Below are 25,189 nucleotides of genomic sequence, written 5' to 3' on the forward strand. Positions count from 1 at the left end.
ACGCACCCTATTAACACTATGTTCTTAAAGGTTTGCCCCGAAATAAACCCAGAATTTTATTTGCAGATAGTTCGCAAATGCAAAAATGTGCTGCCGACAGTGGCGCGGCTGTGCCTCATCTCAACGTTCCTCGAGGACGGACTCCGGATGTGGTTCCAGTGGAACGAACAGCGCGACTATATGGACATCTCGTGGGGCTGCGGCAAGTTCATCGCCACTCTGTTCGTGGTAAGAATATTGAAGAAAATTTCTAATTTACTTATTATTTGTAATAGTTATATCAATAGCATATACAATAAATAAATGTGGCGGGTATCTATTTCATTCCACTATTCATTTCATCAGTGAACATAACTAGCAAAACCATTGTCAAAATAGAGAAATAAACAATAACTCCTTCTGGAAATAAATATTTTTTTATTATAGTTTAAATGGAACCAATAGTTGAGGTGACCTCTTTCCAACAAAAAAAAGAATCCGCAAAATCCGTTCACAAATGTCGTAACATACATATCAAAAATACAATCAGTTGAGAATCGCCTCCTTTTTTGTTGGTAAGGGGTACTTTAGTATCGGTAAATTTGAAGAAAATATTCCACCTCTAAGGGTGGCAAACTAGGGGGTGAATCCGGTTTCGAGCACTTTCCGGTAACCGGTTTTTTAAATAAAAAAGTTATATATTAAACCAACAACAAGCACATAGAAAATTCGTGAGGTCCGCTGGTTCGTTCCGTGGCTTAGTTGGTATAGCATCTAGCACGGTATGCTAGAAGACGTGTCGGTTCGTATCTGGTTGGATCGAGGGATTTTTTTCTGAGTGTTCGATCTTTGTATTAATAATTATAAAAAAAATTATAATAATTATAATTAGCGTTCCAGAGTCGTACTAACCTTGGAAATTTCACCATGTTGTGTGCGTTACGTAACATTTTAAATGATTTATTAATTAATTCTATTGTTATTGAGAGTAACAATAACGTAATTTATGATTTTTATTTGTGAAGTATGTTCTTATTTTGATAGCTGTTAAAAATGTCCGCATCAAAACCACAATGAAACATATTTATGCACTAAATTAGTACGTCCATTGTTCACAGATAATAAACTTATTTGGTCAGCTGGGAGGATGTGTGATGGTACTCGGAAGATTGAAAGTCGATATTGCGTGTGGGATGCTGTTCTTCATCGTCGTTTTACAGGTACCTGAAATTTGGAAATTTTGTAATGATAATTAATTTGGTTTGTAATTACCAGTGGTCGTAAAAAGGTGTTCCACATACATATCTATCTATATAGATATATGTATAGACATAGCTACAAGAAGCGACATAGAGTTGTGAAAAGCACCAAATAGTGATTAATTACTTTTTCGAATTCCGGATTTCTGGAAACGGTTTTACTGCATCGTAGAACGAAGTACTGACATAGGAAGTCGAAGTTGAATTTTGAAGTATTTCTAATAGTGCCATGTCAAAAATGCAGTAGATAAGTGACAGCCTTGTTGCCTTTCCGTCAATATACGGGGGCGGCGCGGTGTCTAAAACAAGGGAGGGACGGAGAGTGATCATTCTCGTTACTTTTTTATTCTTTGCTAAAAGGTCAGTTGTCTACTGCAGTTTTTTACATGGCAATTACTTTAAAATCCGACTTCGACTTCCTAGGTCAGTAAATTTGTATCACGATGCAGTAAAACCGTTTCCGGAAATTCGGAATTCGAAAAAGTAATTAATTAATATTTGGTGGTCTTAACTCTATGTCCCTCCTTTTAGCTATATCTATTACATGTATCTATGTATGTAGAACACCTTTTTCTGACCATTGGTAATTACATTCTTTCGACGATTTACATTCTATCGACGACGTGTAGGTCCCGAAGGTTGTTGACTAGTCTTCTCCTTGGCGTGTTACAACTTAGCTGGCGTAGTCTCGCTAGTCGCGTCGCGCTTGTACAGTGTGCTAGCACTGCAGAGAAGGACTACGCACATATATCGCCGGTGTTTTATAGAAAGCTTACCACCAGACGCGACGTGTTCGTCCCGTCACTTGATGGCATATAAAAAAAAGAAATGGCGAAACGTCATTTGAAAAAATTTTTCAGGGCAAAATGTTTAAGTTTTTCACAACTGGACATAGTTATGCAAACAGGAACCAACTCACACCTCGAGTGAAATTGAGTTATGTATTTAGGTAGAACACCAGACGTGTCTTTTACCCGCTCATAAAAGATCCTGGCAATATACCAAGCCAAAACGGTGAAAATAAAAGTCCTTCCGGGTGCCAACCCTGACTAAGTAACTTTTTAACAGCTAAAAAACCATGCTGCTTAACTTCATATAATGTATTTTTTTAAATATGCTAAATGGATCCATGTCACATGTACTGAAGTACTGTTGATCTTTAGCGTGTTCATTACGAAAACTAGAACATGGATCTCGTTAACTAAATAAAAAGATGCATGATGTTCTCTATTTATTGCTATATTATATAATAGTGTCCCTATATCATTCTCAATGCTACACATAACTCACGTTGTTTGTCTCAAATAACTTACCTATTTATTTCTTCACACTGTTTTTACAAAAATCGGCTAATTATCACGAAAGTGACATTTTGTGGGTTGGTTCTAGTTTGTATAACTATGCCCAATTGTTTTAAAATATTTACTGTGTTAAGTTCAATTTTAAGACTCAAACTTAATTAAAACCAAAATTGAATTTTAAGACAGGTCTAAATATTTTAAAACAGTCCTTAAAACCTGAAACATGAGGAGTATCCCCTAATTTTTTTTTCAAAATGGCGCTTTATCACTTTCTACAAAACATCGACGATATAATCCTCTGTTGTTAAGTCCAGAATCCTCCGTTTTATAAACAAGTTTAGTCAAAACACTTTGAAGGTGGCCGAAACGCTAACCGCGAAAAGCCAAGAGAAACAAGAAAAAAAAAAGTAAAATCAATTTTATGTACTTTTTGTATGTTAAAGCAACATGGGATCATAATTCAAGTGTTTTATGAAAGACATAACAAATTATATACCTACAATGGCCTACATAATATGTTACCAACAAATTTCGTTCGTAGAACTTTTAAACCACTCTCCTGAAAAGTTGTCATTTTGCAGATGTGAGCTTATTACTTCAAGGGTGTGTTTGTATGTTTGTTTTACTATTTTTTAACCGACTTTAAAAAAGGAGGAGGTTTTCAATTCGACTGTTTTTTTTGTGTATGTTACTCGATTACTCTATTTGTGAACCGATTTCGACAATTTTTTTTTTTTTAAAGAGGGTATTCCAATAAAATTTGAAAAAAGTGTTCCACCTCTAAAGACGGCAAATTAGGGGATAAATCAGGTTTATTGGATCTCAACCACTGTCCATTAACCGTTTTCAATAAAACTTGGCAAATAAAATAATAATAATAACGCGACACTCATACCCCCGCACTAGGGAAACCCTGTGTCGCGGGCACCATGGGCACATAGACAACCACAAATTACACCCAACTGAAAACAAAATTAAATTATTAAAGGCCTTACAAATATTTCTCTAGGCCCGGGAATCAAATTCGGGATGTCTGCGTGGCAGACCAGCATGGTAACCGTTCGGCCACATAGGCAGTTAATACACGTAATTCCACAAACTTTTGAAGTTGGTTAATTTTTTTCTCAAAAAAGGTAATTACAGTTATTAATTTAACGAATGTTTTAAAATGTAAGTAATGCTTAAAGATTTGTAGAGACTGCTTCAGTTCGCTACATTAATGTTAGAAATCTTACGATTTTCATGCTATTGTACAAGTTTATATAATCTTACCAAATTGATGTCATACTGTGTTACGTGAAACATAGTATGTAGCATATTATGAATAGCCAAGAATGGTTACAGATTATTGCCATTTGTCCTCTCTATTGTAATTTTTTGCATACGATAATTTCTATACCTTGTCATTTCGCATACATTTTTGTCATTTAATTTACTGTATAACTAATCTTCTTCTTGTCGTATGGATGGCATACACTATAATGGTTGCCATCGTGTAAGAATTTACCAAATGGCGTGAACTCCTCGCCGATTGTTGCAGTGTGTGCCAGACGTACAGTAAAGGAATGGTACGTCGTGTGGGGAGATTCTTTTTGTGCACCCCGAATATAATAATCAATGGTGGTGGTGGTGAAAAAGGTTCTCCAAATCTATAAATACATATATTGTTTCGATATAGCTACAAGGAGTGACATAGAGTTGTTAAAGTCACCATATATATTAATTTTTTATTTTTTTTCGAATTCGAATTTATGGAAATGGTTTTACTGCATCGTAGGACAAAACTACTGACCTAGGAAGTCGAAGTTAGGTTTTAAAGTAATTCTAATGGTGCCATGTGAAAAATGCGGTTGATAACTGACCTTTTAACAAAGCAGAAATTAAAAAGTAACGTGATTGGTCACTTTCCGCCCCTTCCTAACTTTACATACCGCACCGCGCCCCGCTTATTGGCGGTCACGTTGACGCAACGGCAACAAGGCTGTCAGCGAGCCATTCGCTACGGACAACACGATGATGTTTAAACTGTTTAAATTTTTTCATCACGCTTACTCGTAAACAATGACATGACTTGCAGCCAAAGGCTTTTCTTTACTTAATTGCAATTAAAAATTTGAATGTGTTTCGCACACAAGCTAAGTTTGAAGTATAGGAAAAAGTAATTATTAGCAGCAGCACTGTAAAAAATTACAAGTCTTGAGTCATCAAATGGGCTCTCGTGATTAATTTCTTATCTTACCGCCCTTTTTACACAATGTACTTACTAGTTTATTCCAACGTACGTTATTATTATCGTAATCTAAATAGAATAAAAAGAAGAGCTCTACTTAAAAAAAAACGTTTTTATTACATTTCAAATTTTTCATGTAATTTATATTTAGGAAATTAAAGTAACAATAATTATTATAAATACTATTATCCACTTCGAGTGCCTGCGAGTGCGTGCGTGTGTATGAAGAGATTTTCAGTTACATAATACATAGTTTACGATTCGAGTTGTTTTTAAAAAGACTCGCGTCGTAGTCGTGCGTGATGATGCGCATTATGTTCAAAAACACAAGCTTTTAGACTTATAAGCAATGGAGTTATAACTCTCTTATATCTTATTGAACCCGAAGTTAATACATAAAATGAAGTAGAACTTATTTATTCACTTATATAAGTGACAAAATAAATTAAGTTAAAATTAAACATGAACTTAATTGCTAACCACGCATACAAATACGCGTCTATGTTGCATATAGTCTGTAATTGTGTCTACCTACACGTTACCATTGGCCTAAACCCTCTCTTGGAGGAGACCCGTGCCTAATAGCGATACGCATAACGAGTTGGTAACGGGGATGGCGACGACGAGTTGGAGACGGAAATCCTTTGTATACTATAAAGTAGTTTGCAAACAGGTAGTGGCTGTGATTGTTTATAATAATAATAATAAAATAATAAAATCTCTTTATTGCCTCCAATGTAAAAAGAACTTGTACAAAAAAAACGATAATAAATAAAACTTAAATGACAAATAAACTTATATTAAATGACGTAATAAACAGGAGGCAAAAGGAGGTGTCTCAGCTGGTGCTGCGCCTGTTGATGACAGTTGCAGCGCTGGTTTTCAGTCACCCCCTTCTCCCTTAGATGGAATGCGGGATAATAGTATCGAGGACAGGGCTATTATGTATCAATTTAAATCTAACATACTATTTATCTAAATACGAACATATATATGTACTTTCTTTGATATTAGTAATATATGATTTATGAATTATTTCTTACGTTTCCAGACGTTCGCATACAGTATATTATGGGACATGCAATTCCTGCTCCGGAACTTGGCCTTAATTGGAGCCCTACTTCTCGTATTGGCTGAGGCGCGCGCCGAGGGGCGCAGCCTCTTCGCCGGAGTGCCATCGTTGGGGGAGAACAAGCCCAAAACTTATCTGCAGCTAGCGGGAAGGATCCTGCTTGCATTCATGTTTGTCACGCTGCTTCGGTTTGAAGTCTCGTTCTTGCAAGTGAGTTGGCTAAAGTATTTTTCATACAGCCCTATTAGACTTATGCTTCTAATAGGAGAGGATAAAATTTCACGTATAATAATAGACAGGCATACTCATAGAGCTCCTTGTGAAAGAGTTCGTCCAGGTAAGTACTGCCATCTTACCTATTTCTGCCGCCAAGCAGCAGCCGGGAAGTACTGCTATCTTACCCATTTCTGCCGCCAAGCTCTGCTGCTAAAACACACGACATATCAGGCAGTACACATTTATCACTGGAATTTTGAAATCAATGAAGTTGACCTATGCACTTGTATATTCAAAAGAGTATGTCACAATTATTTTTAACATTACGATAAAGAATATGACCTCATTGCTAATTTATTTTTTTTATGTGAAATTAAAACAAGATAAACAGTAATGACCTCATTCATCAATATTAACAAAGCTATCGCGCAAGAACTGCAGGGTGCAGTTACCGAAGGTCATGTTTACCTTAGGTCAATGAGCCGCTATCAAAAGCATGTAAACACAAGTTATATTTACCTTTTTTATACCGAACTATGAACCGGTGTGGTTTTATTGACCTAGTAATTACGACATTGTTATCGGTAATATGTTCTTTCGAATGACGATTTTTGTTGATAATTTTTTTGTCAATATACTCGTAAAGGTAAAGGTACATTTTATGATAAAATATAAAGTAGAATAGAAAAAGATTTATTCATGACTAACAAACAAATTTAGTAGCAGTAGAGTCCTTGTGAAAGAGCTCGTCCAGGGAAGCACAGCCACCTTGTCTATTTCTGCCGCCAAGCAGCAATGTTAACCCTTACGCAGTAACCCTGGTGAAATTACAGGCATATGGGACTTGGTCAACTTATGTCTCAGGGTGTCGGGCGCAGTGGCAGTGCCCCTTAGATCTTTGTGATTTAAAGCTCTGAGTAGTACTGCAGCTGTTATGGACAGGCGTGTCGCTTACCACCAGGCCCACGACTTGTTCGTCCCTTCACTTAGTATTATAAAAAATATATATATAAATAAACACATGTACAGAAAACAGAACAAGAAAAAAAAAATGTATTTATGTCATTTATGTAGTATTTCCTCTGATAAAAAATACCAAGCAGACTAAGGGTCGTATTCTAGAACTCTACTCAATGCTCAAGTCAGGATTTGAGTATGGTTTTAACCACTCGAAATCATACTCAAGTCCCTTCCATTAGGGTCGTATTTCCAGTGCGTGTGCTGCCAGTGCAATCCTGACTTGAGCATTGAATAGAGTTCTAGAATACGAGCCTCAGGGTCGTATTCCAGAACTCTACTCAATGCTCAAGTCAGGATTCGAGCAGACTTGAGTAAGATTTCGAGCATTGGAAATACGACCCTAATGGCAAGGACTTAAGTATGATTTCTAGTGCTTTGAATCATACTCAAGTCCTGACTTGAGCATTGAGTAGAGTTCTAGAATACGACCCTTAGACTGCAGTACTAATTATTATGTTTTAATTTACTCTAATTTATTATTAATTAATGATAAATTTAAGTAATAAAAATTGATATTGTTAAAATAAAATAATTTGTAAAACATAATGTAGCGGAAATTGGAATGTTCTTTATAAAATTAAAAATAAGGTATTTAATTAATAACTTTTGTAACCATAGTGAAAAAATAGGGTGGTTTGCATTAATATTAGACATAACTGGTTGATGACTTTAACACCTCAGTCAACCGTGACCATGGGACCAGTAAAGGACCCGACACGTCGGTTTGTTTGAAAAACAGACATACCTACGGGATTTAAATCCGGACAAATAGTTTCATATCCGAAAAAAAAATTTTTTTTTTTATAAAAAACCAACTTCAAAAGTTTTGCTGTGTTCGTTACCGCTGTCTCCTCAACGATGACTAAAACGCATATGGAAGTCCGCGTCAAAACGAATCATATGAGCCCAAACACAAACGTAGCTGCTGTACACTATCGAAGAGCTCCTTTCATCTGTCTGCCATTTTGAATATTTCCATCATCAAATAAGCTCAAGGCCAATTACATCATCTGTCAAGTTTTCCTGAAATCGGTTAACGGAAAGTGAGAGAAATTCATTACACTGGATTCATCGCCTAATTTGCCACCTTTAAAGGTGGAATATTTCCTTCAAATTTGAATGGGATCACTATTGAGGTTATTTAAATATCAAAATTTTTCATTTTAACTAGATAACCAAATCCACGTATTATTATCAAAATGTACTTGTATGAATAAAAGTTCATTTTGTTACTATTAGGCCAACTGTACGTAAAAATAAGAATAACACAATTCAACTTAGACATTTTTGGCAAAATTTTAGCTTCTTATTTCACAATTTATCGATAAAACTTTCGACAACAACTACATGACTATTTCAAATTTTATGAAAACTGGCAACCTTGCAAATGTTATTTTACTCTGTCTTCAAAAAAGACAAACTATAGTTAGAGAAATCTGCCTCACAAATGAATAAAAGGTGTCAAAAAAATCATTTTAACGATTTCATACACTATTTACTTACCAATGAAATTAAGAAAGTTCTTAAGACGGATTTAAAACAGTGTTCGGTAAAATTCAGGTTAGTTTTCTCTACCTAATATTTAAGTATATCAGGATACTACACTCGAATATAAAATAATACTTCATGGTAAGAATATTTAAATAATAAAAATTGGCTCCGAAATTAGGCAGAAAAAACTAACTTGAAAATTACCCTGTTAGGCTCAACTCACACTGGCGCAGAGTCGAAGCGTCGCGACGCGTCATGTTTTTCGCCTATGACATATTCATGCCACCTTTGGGACGGCTCTGCCCAACACCAGTTAGCTGCCGTGGACTCGGTGGAGCGAAAAGCAAAGATACTTATTGACAATAATTCTCTTGTGGAGTCAAAGCTTCAAAATCTCGACCATCGCAGAAAAGTGTCCTGCTTGTCGGTTTTCTATCGGATACATTTCGGTGAGTGTGCGCAGGAACTTTTCAATTTGGTTCCGCCCTGACCGTTCCTCCTTCAGTCGACTAGAAGGTCCGGAGCACTCCATTCTTATATCGTTGATATTCCACCTATTCGCACTAAGCGCTTTGCTTCCTCCTTTCTGATGCGTACGGCAAAGGAATGGAATGCTCTACCGGCTCTATCTGTATTTCCCGAAAAGTACAATTTGGGGCTATTCAAGGCTAGAGTGAATAGGCATTTTTTAGGCAAACGCGTCTCATCGTCGCTTAACATCAGATGAGATTGTGGCCAAGCGTGTGTCTATTATATATTTTTTTTAAAATCCCATTATTAAGGTACAAATTTGTGTTATGCAAATATGGAACCAAGCATCGACGCTTGGTTCCACTCGAGCGTCTTCGCTTCTTTACTTAAGCGCAGTGAGGTGTCAGACGCCGACCACACTGTGATCCGGGCACACTCAAGCGTTGTAGTTGGAAAACAGGAAGCGACGCGACGCTTCGAATCTACACCAGTGTGAGTTGAGCTTTACTGGTACAACTTTGACAGATTTTACTTTGACACAATAAAAAAAAACAATTCGTTCAACAATATACTTAAAATGGTAATTTCATCAATGCCACATTAATAGCACATGTGCCAATCGACAACAAATTGCTTCGGACAAGGTCAGGTGATACTTCACCTTGCAAGATAAACAACAGTTGCAAACATTTGACGTTGTTTAAAAATTGTTGAACTCGCGTTACAGATATGATGGGCGTGAACTTATATGTATGATCCTCTATAGCCTCACGCACGAATTCATTAACCTTGTTTGTATCTCCTTGTTTTTTTTCTTTACTGTTTTTCTTAATTTGTATACGATGAATAATGCAGACTCGGACATAAGCGACCTTACTGCCAAAGAAGTTAAGGCAAATTTTACAATATAAAGGTTATAAAAATATTATAAGGCATACAAATAACAGAGCATTAAAGATATTGGAGTTGAAAAAAAGAATAGACATTTATTTAAATACACAATAAACAGTGTAACATTAAATAATCTCAGTACAGAGTACTGAAGAAACCGACTTCAAAAGTTCGTGGAATTACATCTATTTGCCAAGTTTTATTGATATCGGTTACCGGAAAGTGGACGAAACCGGATTCATTCCCTAGTTAGCCACCCTTTGAGTTGGAATATTTTCTTAAATTTTAAATGGGACCAAAACTGAGGTACCCTCTTTCCATAAAAAAAAAGATTCATCAAAATCCGAGTTACCGCGTTATATACATACATACAAAAAACTTAAAGTCGAATTGAGAACCTCCTCCTTATTTGAAGTTGGTTAAAAATAAAAAAGAACAAAAGAAGCGAAAAAATATAATATTGATGAGATATTAAAAGAAGGAAAAAACACATTAAATACGAATCTTTATTTTATGATGCCAAGTTACCGGACGACTGGTGGTAAGCGACACGCCTGTCCATAGCAATTGCAGTGCCACTCAGAGCTTTAAATTGCAAAGATCTAAGAGGCACTGTCATTGCACCCGTCACCCTAAGACGTTGTTAGAAAGTCCCATGTGCCTGTAATTTCATACAAGAATACTCAATAAGCCCTGGTATATACTAACCTATCAATCTAAGTACCCTAAATGCCTATACAGCCTTATTCTTATAGGGTTATAATTGTAAATATTGACTTACAATTATATGGACGTCGGGTCCGCGCTAAAAAGTGTCCGAACTTATAGGGCGTTAAAATCGTATACAGAGCGTCATTCACGCCTTAGTCTTCGTTTGTTCGACTGACAGCGAAGCAAGCAAAATTAGACAGTACTGCGATGACATTACAATTTAAATTCAACGTTTTAGCTTTTTCATATTCCTTTACATGTCACTACGTTTAAATAGGTTGACTTGGGACATTTTTTTCGTGGTTTTTTGTATTAGACCCGTCGTCCATTTATTTGTAAGTCAATGATTGTAAAGGATTATTTACACTGTAAGGAGGGCCTTACAGTGTAAATAATCACTACACAGTTGGTGGAAAGGAAATAAAGCTAATTTACATTGCCGCAGGACGGAATGCAAGGCTAATTTATGGAATAACATTTTACATGGCATAATGAATTTTATGTCGATTGTGTTACATATAAACTAAATAGGCGGCAGCTGCGAAAATTTCCGAGACTGCGAGAATTTTCCAGAAGATGCACGATCTGTTTTCTGGCTCGTACACAAACAGAGACCGGCAGAGCAGTTTAATTCATTTCTGTGCAAAATCGTGGCCAGAAACGGCGAATGCAGATTTGGTATAATTCCATACTTATTACAAATTTCAATGTAAAAAATATTTTTAGATGAAAAGGAGGCAACTCCTCACAATACTTGTGACACCTACCCTGCAATCGTGTGGATTCTCACTACTAAAGGGTGCACATCACGATTAGATTTTTACGAAAATCGATTTAACGATGCGATCCAACGATTTTTTGTGTCGATTTGTTTAAATCCGATTTTCAAGCGAACCAATACAATTGAAAAACAAATCAAATCGTCTAGATTTTGTAATAATATCATTAAATTTGAACTGGTGCCTTACCATGAACTCTTATTACAGAACAGTATAGGTTCGTAACGCCAAAAAAGCGGGATGGTGATATACACTTCATGTAGCGCTGTCTCACTACTATTCATTTTGGGTCCTAAACTGAATCGTAATAAGAGTTCATGGTAAGGCTCCTGAACTCAATTTACAACAAATATGTAGTAGTAAATAGTTTTTGCCTTCGATTTTGGGTATTAACCCGATTTAAACCCGGCATTAACAAAGCGCCTGGTTAAAACCCGGACGCTTGACCATCTCTGTACACAAATGACATAAAGTATAAGTAAAAAAGATCGAACAAACACAAAGAAATATTCCTTCGATCTGGCTGGAAAAATATATCTTATGCAACAGACACTCCAGTCGGATTGAAGAGTTTTCTTTATTCGTTTGATTTTGGAATCAATAATAATAAGGAACTAGTTTAGCAATTTAAGGCAATTGCTGTGGTTGTCTGGTACTATATTTCCACAAAAATAGATGAAATAATTTGCCTCCAATCGGTTCCGCGGCGATGCAAATTATGCCTAAGGATGTACTGGGAATTATTTTCTCATTGTCGTACCGGTCAAATAGGCACATGACGGCTAAAGTGGCTCCATTGTAACGAAACCATTAACGGGACGAACAAGTTCTGGACCTGGTGGTAAGTGACACGCCTGTACATAACAGTTGCAGTGCCACTCAGAGCCTTAAGTCGCAAAGGTCTGAGGGGCACTGCCACTGCGCCCGTCATCCATAAGTTGACAAGTCCCATGTGCCTGTAATTTCACCAGCACCGTTACCCTACAAAACCGGAACACAGTAATGCTGACATTATTGCTTGGCGACAGAAATAGGAAAGGTGGCATTACTATCCTGGACGAACTCTTTCACAAGGAGGTCTACTGCTAGTAGTTTCGACTGCTGTGAAAAGACGAGTCAAATACTTACAGACGCCATTATTTTATCCGATGTAAAACGGCAAATTTGACCGACGTTGATACACGTTTGTCTAAAAAAAAATGCTTATTCACTCTCGCCTTGAATAGTCTCAAATTGATGGTTCCGGGAAACAAACGCCAGCAGTGTATTTCATCTTACGAAAAATGTTGCGGCTGTTGTTAATCATCAATAGTAATAGAGTTACAATGAAGACGACTGCAAAAAGTTCTTGTGCGTGGAGTACAAATGTTATTGTATCTTTTTTATGTTCTCAATCAGTTAGACAATTCATAAAATTGAAAAAAAAAATCAATGTGGTGATTTTGATAACAATGGCTTAAAACGATAATGGGCTCCAATGTAAAATACCGTTCCTTAAAACCTCCTCAACCCTGAATGTACGGAATGACAGACTTTTTTTCACGATTTCAGATTACTATGAAATGTGTGTGAAATGACGAGATTATATAGCACGACATTCATCAATATGGCTAAGAAATATACTTTCAAACTTATAATGAAACCAAGGCAGCATGGTGATCTTGGCAGCTAGGAATACCGATAGAATGTAATATAGCAGATGTACTACTGGTGTTATATTAATTGATACTAATTTTTTTTAATATTTATTTGTTCAGGATATTCCACATAGAAAACACTACACATTAAGTAGTAAAACACTTAAGTTTATAAACTATAGGCTGTCTTTTTTGAAGATGGAGTAAAATGACAGTTCTTTGCGCAAAAGTGTTGCCCGCTTCCAAGAAGCTAGCGACTGCAGTCGATGAATATTCTATCAGCTGTTGAACAACACCTGTTTAGTAGCAGTAGAGCTCCTGGAAAAACTTCGTCCAGGAAATACTGCCACCGTACCTATTTCAGCCGCCAAGTAGTAATGTGTTTCGGTTTTGAAAGATAATGGTGCTGATTAAAATTACAGGCACATTGGACTTGTCAACTTATGTCTCAAGGTGACAGGAGCAGTGGCAATGTCACTCAGGTCTTTGCGATTTAAAGCTCTGAGTGGCACTGCAACTGCTATGGACAGGCGTGTCCGATAACACCAGGCGTTCTGTCACTTGGTATCACAAAAAAAAAACAAATATTAATAATTCTATTATCTCCATTCCAGATCACCCAGGACCTATTGGGCAGCGTTCTTATGATCCTGGTGACAGTGGGCTACCGCACCAAGTTGTCAGCGCTCATGCTGGTGTTGGTGCTGACCGTACTTAACTTGTACCACAACGCATGGTGGGCTGTGCCTTCTTATAAACCGTTGCGAGATTTCCTTAAATACGACTTCTTCCAGGTATGATATTTGTTTCTATTTATTATTATCCATTTTATTCATCATGAATTAGCACCCTCTGGGGACACGATGAGGAGGTCCCGGGTTCGATTCCCAATACCCAAATCAATGTTAAATCATCTTTATTTCATAGGTAAGAAAATTACACTTGAAATCGTCATATTGATTAAACTCCACTGCTCATTCGTAATTCAGGTTCCCCTGAGAAGAATGAGCAAGGGACTCTAGGGGTTACTCTTTGTAAATAAATATACATTTATTATTATACTTTGTCGCACATGCTATCTACATATGATGATTGTTTGCCAAATATATCAAATACAAATAGTCATGTGAAGTGCCACCATTACCTAAATTTCAAATAACATACAAAGAGTAATAATAATAATAACGCTCACAAACAACATAGCCCCGCACTAGGGAAACACTGTGTCGCGGGTGCCATGGACACACACATAGACAACCACAAATTACACTTAAACTCACGAGAGAAATAAATGTAGGACATACAAATATTTGTCACGGCCCGGGAATCGAACCTGGGAAGAGTGAATAATACCTCTCTCTGAAATACCTTAAAACATTTATATTTTTATTTACAATTGCAAAACTTTCTTGTAAATACAATACCTGAGTAAAACAATTGCTACTTTCACATCAAAATTATAGGACAAAATGTAATACAATAATTCCAAGATTTCAGAGAGAGGTATAATACACTCTATGTGTAGAAATTCATAGGTTAATATACTGTGTCTATTCCTATCTCTGTTAATAATAACCATTAATAGTAAGCATATAAAACAGTCAACAACCAAAGACAAACAATCACACTAAACAATATTCGTACTATGTACTATGTTAATTGCAACTTGAGGTCAATTTTTATGTCCAGTACTCAAGATATTAATATTATAACAATTCAATATATCCGCCGAGGGCTTTGTCTCATTTACATGACGAACTATTGTTTTCTTTAGTCTATTGAACCATGTTTATACAAAGCACAGAGCTAATTGAAGCAACTTGAGGTCAATTTACGCATCTATATCCAGTACTTAAGATATTTATATATTAATTGTAAGCTTATCAGCTGAGGCTTTGTCCTTTTTATCCTACTATTGAATGTAATTGTAGTGGTGAATAAAATATAAAATAATTATTCATATTAATTAAGATGAATTCCAACCACCCCTATCTCAGCGCTAGTAGCTTAGTGGGCGACTGGCTGCTTCTAATTGAGCTTGTGGTATCAGATAGATAGATATATACATTTTATTATTATTTTTTATGTTATCATACGAAGGGATGAGCAAGTCGTGCGTCTGATGGTAAGCTACATACCTGCCATTTGCGCCTTACATTGCCACTCAGAACTTTAAATTGCAAAGATCTGAGGGGACTACCATTGCGCCCGTCACCCTGAGACATAAATTGACAAGACCCATGTGCCTGTAATTTCACCAGCACCCTTACCCTTCAAACTTATTTAGTTACTGCATGGCGACAGAAATAGGTTAAGGTGGCTGTACTACCCTGGACGAACTCTTTCACAAGAAACTCTACTGCTACTTGGTGTCTTTCCTGACCTCATGAAGCAAAGTAAAGTTATTCCACTTTTCAAATCTGGTAGTATTTCTGACCCCACCAATTTCAGACCTATATCAATACTACCAACTCTCAGTAAAATATTTGAAAAAAATATTCTAAATCAGATGTGTGCGCATTTTTATAGTAATAACTTAATGTCTCCTAAACAATTTGGTTTCACTCGGGGTCGCTCTACAACCGATGCTGGTGTCGAGTTGATTAATCATATATTTGATGCATGGGAAGTCTCACATGACGCTATTGGTGTATTCTGTGACCTTTCCAAAGCTTTTGATTGTGTGCACCATGATACACTGGTCAGGAAACTTCGCCATTATGGTTTGGCGGGACGTGATCTCGACCTTCTAAAATCGTATTTGCGTGGTAGGGTACAGAGGGTCGATGTTAACGGTACGAGATCGTCAGGATCTGCAATTAGCATGGGTGTCCCTCAAGGTTCAATTCTAGGCCCATTTTTATTTTTAGTTTATATTAATGACTTACCTAGCCTTATGGAGGGTATAAAACATGAGATAGTATTGTTTGCTGATGATACTTCCTTATTATTTAAAGTTAAAAGGCACCAATGTTCCTACGACGATGTGAACAATGCTATATCTAAAGTAGTTGATTGGTTTGCTGTTAATAACCTACTTCTTAATGAGAAAAAAACAAATTGTTTGAAATTTACATTACCCAATGTTAGAGAGACGGTTACAAACATTGTAGTTAGAAACGAAAAATTGAATCTTGTGGATACAGTTGTATTTCTAGGTATAACGTTAGATGCTAAATTGCAATGGGGTCCCCATATAAGTAAGTTATCAAAATGGCTCGGCTCTGCAGTGTACGCGATTAAAAAAATAAGGAAACTTTCAGACGTCGAAACCGCTAGATTGGTTTACTTCAGCTACTTTCACAGTCTAATGACATACGGCATTTTGCTTTGGGGTAATGCCGCCGATATCAATAGAATCTTTGTCCTGCAGAAACGTGCAGTTAGGGCAATTTACAATCTGGGCCCCAAAGTATCTTTGAGAGATAAGTTTAAGGAAATTAACATCCTTACACTAGCCTCACAGTACATTTATGAAAATGTAATTTATGTTAAAAGGAATAGTAATTTATTTATGAAAAATAGTGACAGACATAACATTAATACGAGGAATAGAAATAAACTAGCTTTTTTTGATAGTCGTCTTCACAAAGTCAAAAAATCATTTAAGGGGCAATGTATACGCTTCTATAACAAGATTCCGGTTGATATACAAAATTTGCCTTTCACGAGGTTTAAAACTATAGTGAAACAAAAACTTTATACTAAAGGTTATTATACAACTTCTGCGTACTTGGATGACAAAAATCCGTGGTAGTAACCCGTTTAGCTCATGGAGGTAGTCTCGATCTCTGATGTTTCAAATAAAAAAAAATATTGTAAATGTTATTTACAAAGAGCAACCCCTAGAGTTTCTAGCTCATTCTTCTCAGGGGAATCTGCCTTACGAATGAGCGGTAGAGTTTAACCATTGTGACGATTTCAAGTGTAATAATGCTTACCTATGAAATAAAGATTATTTAGAATTTGAATTTATTATATTATAACCAACACAAAGAAAACATTCCGTGGTGTATAGACCCGTTTAGGTCTTGCAGATATTCTCGATCTAATATATTTGAAATAAATATTGAGTATTGACTGTGTTTGTCTATTCGAAAAATACAGCAAACACTGAACTCGCTTTACCGCGCACTAGTCGGTTTCTTGACGCACATCAAAGGAGGCAAATAGGCAAATACGCAAGAAAACCGCCATTATTTTAACTCCTTATTTGGCCCATGTGTATACGATCATATTTATCTTTGTGCATATTTGTCTGTACGTCAAATATTTTTCCAAGTACATCAAACACCCAATAGTGCATAGGGCCATGTGAAGTACAGCCGCTATCGAGTATATAACCAAAAATAGGGACGAAATAAGGGCTATACATTCCTGGTAACTCATTAGTGATACATCACTTATAAATATCAACTCTCGTTTGCACTGAAATTACAAATTAGAAAGCTGAAATAGTACAGCGCCAACAACATGACCTGTGTGTACCTCTCTGCATATTCCAAAAATATTCTATATTTATTATAATAAAGGCGTGCTGTGCCATTCGGTGGTGTAGGAAAAACAGCAAAACATCTAATTACAAAAAAAAAATAAAAAAAACCAAATCAACAATAATAACCATATATATTTACCAACCAATAACATATATCGGGGTTTTCAATAAGGACATAACAAGTTTGTATTTCAATAAAACACAGAATTCCAGATGCTGTAAACGTGTTACATTTAAGAATGGCATTCAATTTCAATTTCAATTTGCAGCGTTAAATTTTTTGGAGTCTAATTTGGCTCCAAAAACAATAACTCAGTTGGGACAGCGACAACTCCGGTTTCGCGAAAAAGTCACTGGTTCGAGCCCAGCCGGATCTAAAGAGTTTTTATTTGTGTTTGTTCGATCTGTGTCAACAATATATCAATAATAATAATAATAATAATAATAAGCAACATGTCGAATGGGTGAACAGCTCAGTGACGACTATGATATAATGGTTTAAAACTACTAAGATAAAATTTAAACCACATTATCGTCAACCTATTTACTCACACCACACACTGAGTTCACATGTGAGCTATTTTTGGATTGGGGGGGTTTACATAGTCCGCCATGTTGGTCCAATGCGGATCGGGTACTTATTTTTTTATATGCAACTTTGATATTAATAATAATTACTATTCTACATATCGTCAAGGATACACACCTTTTACCAATACCATTATATTGAATTTGTTTTTAACGCTCACTCTCAAAGCCCCGCGCACTAGGGAAACCCTGTGTCGCGGGTGATATGGACACACACATAGACAACCACAAGTTACACCCAAACGCACGAGATAAATAAATACAAATATTTCTCCCAGACCGGGAATCGAATCCGAGACCTCTGCGTGGTAGTCCAGCATGATGACCATTCGTCCACGGAGGCAGTTTTTTGGAGAATTGAAAGTCTATTTGATATATCATTAAAATTTCACAAGTATCTTAATATGTATGTCTCACTATACATTTTGTTTTTTTTTTCCAGACTTTATCCGTAATCGGTGGCCTGCTCATGATCGTGTACCTCGGCCCGGGCGGTGTCAGTATGGACGAACACAAGAAGAAGTGGTAGGGCCGAGCGCTAATGTGCAGAGACTCTCATAACTCGTTGTCAAGATGTGTTATATTACTGGAAAGTGCATATGGTGAGAGTGAATTTGTGACTGTAGATTTATATTTATTTCTAATTTTCTGTTACTTGTACAAAGTGTATTTATGACATTTAGTTATTATTTTATCTGTTTTAGAGCGGTTACACACGGTGACTTTTAGCAGCGATACAAACGCGCGTTTGTTAAACGTCATTAAAAACGTGAATCGCGTTTGCATTGCGATTGTATCGCTCACTGCTTAAGCCGCGCTTGTGGGTAAAGGCGACTCAATCGCTGCAGACGCGCAACAAGTCGCCGTGTTAGGGTTGTTCACACAGTGAGTGAATAATAGGTAATATTCTTGAAGTAAAAGTGAGTGCGCTAAATAGAAATATTGGACAATTCTTTTCTATACATTATCTTAAGAATACGGCTAATTCGGAGAAAGAGAGATCAGAGAATATAATACGTGCTAGTCTTCATATATATGTACTAGCAAAACAGAAACTTTACAAGTAAATATAATAATATTGCGCGCCCCCATCACCTACAGTTTTTCTTCTAATTTCATGAACAGCTCTCAAAGTCCAGTATTAAGTCTGTCAAAACGCGACCTGTTTTTTTTTATTTGTACCCTACACCTTACAATTGACATACAGTTCGTTATGCTATGGTAAAAATTCGTCCACTTGCCGTTCCGCGGCAATGTAAATTGAATTTAGTTACTAAGTGGAAAGCGGTTGATTTGAGAACGTTCTTAATGTCAATATAATATATAGTACGGGTGCGTAGTAGTAAACGAATAATATAAATTTACAATATCTATCTTGTTACATTATAAAAATTTTAACTACCTATAGAACATTTTCATTTTGTGTGAATGCACTTTCCAATAATAAAACTACATCTTGGTTGTTGTAAATGGTGCAAGAGATTTTTACATCCAACAATAATAAACATTTCTGATGTTTTTTATATTTAGCTAGTCGGTGAGACTTGCAATCATCTTTGTGTTTTGGCGGAAGATTTATGAGATAATTATTGTGATTGTTCCTTCTTGTAACAAAATTCTAGGGAATTTTGGCTCGTAATTTATACAAAAGAGGATGCAATGCGATGTAGATAAGTGTTAATTTTTTGGTTTGCAACGACAAAATGCCGAGTGTTGCCGAACCTGTTCGTCGTACAATTTCACACCTTAATAGTAAAGTGACGAAGTTAAAAAACTTATTTTTGGGCAGCTAACAAAATAGAGCTATATAAGCCATTTGGCTGGTGACACATATGTCAAAATTCCATTTAATATGAAAAAAAAAAAGAAATATTGCTTTTTTTTTGTAAATTTCCCGAAAATATTTCTTTTCTAAATCCGTCACTATATTTAGGACAGTTGCTTTTGAACAACATGTTTTTATCGCATTGCTTTTGTATAAATTAGACCAAAAGCAGAGTTTACAGATCACAAAGTGTTAACTATTACCACTATACAACTATTAATCATTTAATGGTCATATAGTGGCGGCCATTTTTGTAAAATGTCTATTGTACGTTGTAACGTCGCCGTCATAATACTGCACAACTTTAAAAGAACAAATATACTGTTTCAAACAGGCATGTATTACTTTTATGTACCTACATATTGACTCACTCGGCATGAAATGCGGGTCTTCTATAATTTGTCTGTTTCTTGATTAATGTCATCAAGTTCATGAACCAAAATGTTTTGAACCGGACTATATGCACTACTTGAAACAGTGTATGTTCTAAAGTATTTATGTGCTAAGCAACTTATATTACACTAGGTTATATAGTAGTTTTTTTATTCTGTGTATGTCCATTTTACTTTACAATAGTTAATTCTTATAGGTGGCTGCAACATAGTGTATGAACTCGTTAAGGATGTTTCACAAAAAGGGAAACAATTTTTGCTAGGTAATTGACAGGCTTATTATAGAAACTTTTAGTCACATTTTTGTTTTTTGAGATATTGCCCTGCGATGGATTTAATCTATGGACTGTATAATCCTTTACAACACTAATGAATGTAAATAACGTACAATTTTGAAGGGAAATTATTACATCACAACATAAAAAATGAAATTAGGTATCATGCAATGGAAACCACTTTTCAGTCAAAATTGTACTTTTTGTTTTTTTAAATTGTTACTTTCATTCCTGCTTAAGGGTAGGGCAAAGTTTGACATGCGCTGTTTTTAAAAACAGACTTCACAAACAAACTTTCGCGTTTGTAAAGATAGTTGTTGGCGTGTGCTAAAGATGTCGCGTTAGAGTGAAAGAATACCTCGTATAAGATTTCTATGATATTTTTTCAGGAAGAAAATAAATATGTGGTGGAAAAAAAAGTAGACACAACAATATGTGTATTTAGAATTTTAATTAATTAAATTATGTCTCTTTCAGACGCTATATTACTTTAATATATATTTATATTTAGGCAAGAATGTTATAAGTTTTGCTTAAACATAAATCGGTAAGAACAATGTGAAAATGCGTAACTAAGGTTTTCACTATAAAGTTGTAGTTCTATACAAAATCAAATGACCAGGTTTAATTTAACATCTGTATCAGTGCCTCTTTAAGTTTACTATGATAGTTATATTTCTAAAAGTAGGACATAAAATGAGCTCTCCAAATTATATTCTTCCAATTTTTTAAATTTTTCCATTTTTTCGGGAATTTTCCAGACAAATTACCACAATCTGAATTTTTTTGGAAAACTACCCAACAGTACGAATGACCGCGTAAAGTATTTAATATAAATAATATTTTTTTTATAGTAAACTATATTGCGTCCCAACGGTCACAAGTTATATTTTGTTTACAATTTTACCTGAAGCATGAAAATATTTTTCTATTGTGTCAATGTGTGTGTTACGAGGTAACAAACAGAGAATAATGTGAAAACATGTTTAGTTTTTTTTTAAATAAAACTTCATGTGCATTATATTGTCCTCAGTAACCACAGCATGTTTTTTATGAAAGCGAACATTTCTAATGGTCATGTTTTTATATTGTTTGCCTTTTGAGTCTGAAGCTCAAAATGGGAAGTTTAAAACCAATGTTTAAACATGTTAATGGGACAATATGGCGAAAGATTATTAAGAAATATTCATAAAAAGAACCTATTAGAACAGGAGCTCCATCATAATGTAGAGGACACTATGTTGCAGCCAAATGTAGTTCGTATTTCAAAACTCTTATTCCATTTTCAAAAACAAAATGCATTTTTTTTTGTTTACAAAGTTTTATTTGCTATTCTTTTAACCATTTTCTATTTTATTTTTGTTTTGTTTTTGAACTGAAAATGGAGTTTTATACGATTTACACGATCCTTACCCGCATATGTAATTGTTCGTAGCGGAAGTTTGTTTGCATGTATATCAGACTGAGCATTGCTGGTTTCGTTTGTCCTTTCATTCCGAATTCTTTCTACCTGTTGTGATGTCTGTGTAAATATTATATATATTTTATTAACAATCGAAGGAAATGCAAGCAAATTTATGGCCGTGAACGAAATTTTTGTATTAGACTTATAATATTCCAGTAGCCGTAAGAAAAACTATCCTGACATTTTCAAAGATCAACCTACTTCCACCTTCGTAAATTATGATTTATTTCTACACACAAAAGTATTTAAAAGACAAAATATTTTTATAGTATTTTTTTTATTAAGTTTCTATTCGGCCATAGAATGAAGTAAGTTCCCTTAGATGACATGGTTTGTTCCAAATAAATTTTATATTAAATTGAAAATGTTTTATTTTCGTATTCTGCGCTGAGCCGAGGTTAGTCAAGCTGTTTGCCATATTGATTTGAACAGAGATAGCTATGCTGTTTACCATAATGGCGGTACTTCATGGATATTTCATTCGTTATCCAATTATTGACATACATACATACAAACCTTTTTTGTCCCCCCTCCCCCAAATTTTGTTTATTTGTATTTTGTTAAAAAAGACATTTTCTTTGCACAATATTCGGGGAGCATAACATTATTATTTAAATATGGCTGTTTACGAAAATAACAGAAAATTACCATAAAAAAATAAATTGACTAAGTGTTCATTGGAGGTATCTAAACGGTTTTGAACAGGTATTGCTTTGCTCTTTGGCATAATGTTTTCAATAGGGATTCTTATGATATTTGCCATAAAGTTTTATGTTATTGTGTAAGTCATTTATTATAAATGATAGTTTATGTAAAATATTTACAAATAAAGAGAAATTTAACAACTAAATTTAGATATTTTGTGCTTCTACTTTGTTGCTTTAACCCTTTCGGTGTCCTTCTTCGCTATGTATTTGAACACCCTGTTAGCGAGGTGTCTGTATTTCTCCGCGTGTATGCTATCTGGGAGGGCGTAGATTGCCGGCTTGCCGCTGTTGATGCATTCGGACATATCTTGATCCACTTCGAAGCTTTGAATTATCTCGAGATTCAATTGGTCAGCAGTTTTTTTCGTCTCCGTGCCAAAGACATAATTTTTTGTGCCGCATCTGTGACAAATGGCATGCGACATGTTCTCCACCAAGCCGACAATAGGAACTTTGAGTTTTTCGAACATGTTGACGCCTCGCTTGGTTACTTGGAGCGCGGCGGACTGCGGCGTCGTCACTACAATGGCCCCTGTCACATGCAAATTAGCTATAATTGATCGGCAATGACTCAAGGTTGTTTCGCTTTCGCAAAGTGTAGTTTGCTTTGTGTGTCACAATGATATCTCAATGTTAAATAAAGAGGACTACTCTGCAGTCCGCTATTTAAGGTTATGATTACACTTTCAGAATACCGAACACATTTTCGTCAGAACTTACATGCATAGTAATCGTAGCCTTAAACGCGGCTATGTAACAAAATATTTTTAGGATATCAAAAAAATCCATAACCCAGTTTTAGATAATTGAAATTGTATAAAGATCAGTGCCAGATTTGCCCTAAGGCCACCATAGGCCCGGGCCTAGGGCGGCCAATCGTGACAAAAAAATCACTGGTGATGACAATAAACAGTAACTCAAAGTACCTAAATATTCTAAAGGTTCACGCACATTATGGCGGGCCGCACTGCACCGCATCGTATAACAATAATCTTCCTAAATCAGTGACCGTCAGGATGGCTGGTCGCCTGTGGTGTCTGGCACTGGGTGTATATTCAAGAGTTGCTACATAATTATAAATAATTGCTACCTACGATGTATGCTGAGAAATTTAAAAAAAATTGACCAGCCATTCTGAAGTCAGGAAGGCGGGCCGCCTCTTTGTTCAGCATGAAGGGAGCAGATTATTCCAGATGTATTATTACCAATAATTGCTACCTTCACTAATTAAAGGTATACGCTTCATATCTACATTAGTTAAAAAAATATAACCGATTTAAAATTTTACGAACAAGTGCCAACGCAAGATTAACAAAGAATTTAGTTGTAATTATATATTTATCGAAAAAACTATCTATACATCAGGCACCTTTCACTTAAGTACAAAATAATAAACTTAACTTAAAAACTTGAGTAAACTTGAAACAAAACAAAAATAGTTTATATAGAGATATATACTTTATACAGGAAAGCAAAAATTATATTTTTTGACCAGCCAATCAAAAATTTCTTTAAATTTTCGCAGAATGTATCATAGGTAGAAATTATTTAGAAAAGGTAGCAATTCTTGAATATACAGTGTCAGATGCCACAGGTGACCAGCCATCCTGATGGTCACCCTAAATCATTTTCGTACACTTTATTTATAAAATATAGATGTCTACCAGTAGCTATACTAGTGCTGAAAAAGGGGCGGCTGGTACTGACTGATATATTACATATTTTAACTATGTATACCATTATTGTCTTATGCAATTTAAAACGGATATTTGACCACCTGTCACTTAGCCGCGTTTTGGTTAGTGGACGGGGTGGTAGTACTCTTCGTTTTTACGTTTTACCATAGTATAATAAGACAAGTAGTTGTAGTATCTATTAGTAGTTTGTGGACAACCCTGCGCGCCGTTTGGAGCGTAGGGTTATTATTTCAGTTGTACCTACAGATTGCAAAATATAATTTCAAAAAGTAAGGTATTCATCTCTCTCAATAACCTTTGTCATACTGATATTTTTATACCAGTATCGCGTATTAGTGTCTCGAGTGTGATCATGAAATAGAAATGAAATGCGAGTTTGTATTATTATTATTACATTTAGGTCGATTACCACTGATAGAGTCATTTAGATAATTGTTCTCCCAGAAAGCGTCGAGTTGGATCAAAATGATGATGTATGGGAGTCGTGGTCGGATGGGTTCGGTGAGTGTCAGAAAACTCCGAAAACTTCGAAAAATGGATTGCATCAGGAGGACTGCAGCTGCCTGGCTAAAGTATAATACCTACCGGAAGGGTTGTCAAACAAAAATTAACAGCCATCTCGGGTAGTTTCTACCGGAAGTTAAGAGGGAGCAGAGGAAAAATTCCTAATCTTCGATTTGATTTTAGA

The 25,189-nt window shown here is 35.6% G+C and overlaps 2 protein-coding genes across 2 annotated transcripts in view; one reads left to right on the top strand and one right to left on the bottom strand.

Annotated features, from left to right (window-relative positions):
• The window catches only part of LOC113232785 (surfeit locus protein 4 homolog), a 52,031-nt gene extending 32,601 nt beyond the window's left edge, over positions 1-19,430 (top strand). The window contains exons 2-6 of the mRNA XM_026467577.1: positions 67-228; positions 1,098-1,199; positions 5,821-6,051; positions 13,672-13,851; positions 18,583-19,430. Of these exons, the coding sequence (XP_026323362.1) occupies positions 67-228; positions 1,098-1,199; positions 5,821-6,051; positions 13,672-13,851; positions 18,583-18,669 (762 nt within the window). The 3' untranslated portion in view covers positions 18,670-19,430. The remainder of the gene's footprint in view (positions 1-66; positions 229-1,097; positions 1,200-5,820; positions 6,052-13,671; positions 13,852-18,582) is intronic.
• A 3,170-nt stretch (positions 19,431-22,600) lies between these two features.
• LOC113232784 (iron-sulfur protein NUBPL) overlaps positions 22,601-25,189 on the bottom strand; it is a 9,419-nt gene continuing 6,830 nt past the window's right edge. Inside the window, exon 5 of the mRNA XM_026467576.1 lies at positions 22,601-23,336. Within this exon, the coding sequence (XP_026323361.1) occupies positions 22,966-23,336 (371 nt within the window). The 3' untranslated portion in view covers positions 22,601-22,965. The remainder of the gene's footprint in view (positions 23,337-25,189) is intronic.

Source organism: Hyposmocoma kahamanoa, unplaced genomic scaffold (assembly GCF_003589595.1).
Source record: "Hyposmocoma kahamanoa isolate Upper Pololo Valley unplaced genomic scaffold, ASM358959v1 78, whole genome shotgun sequence".
NCBI lineage: Eukaryota > Metazoa > Arthropoda > Insecta > Lepidoptera > Cosmopterigidae > Hyposmocoma > Hyposmocoma kahamanoa.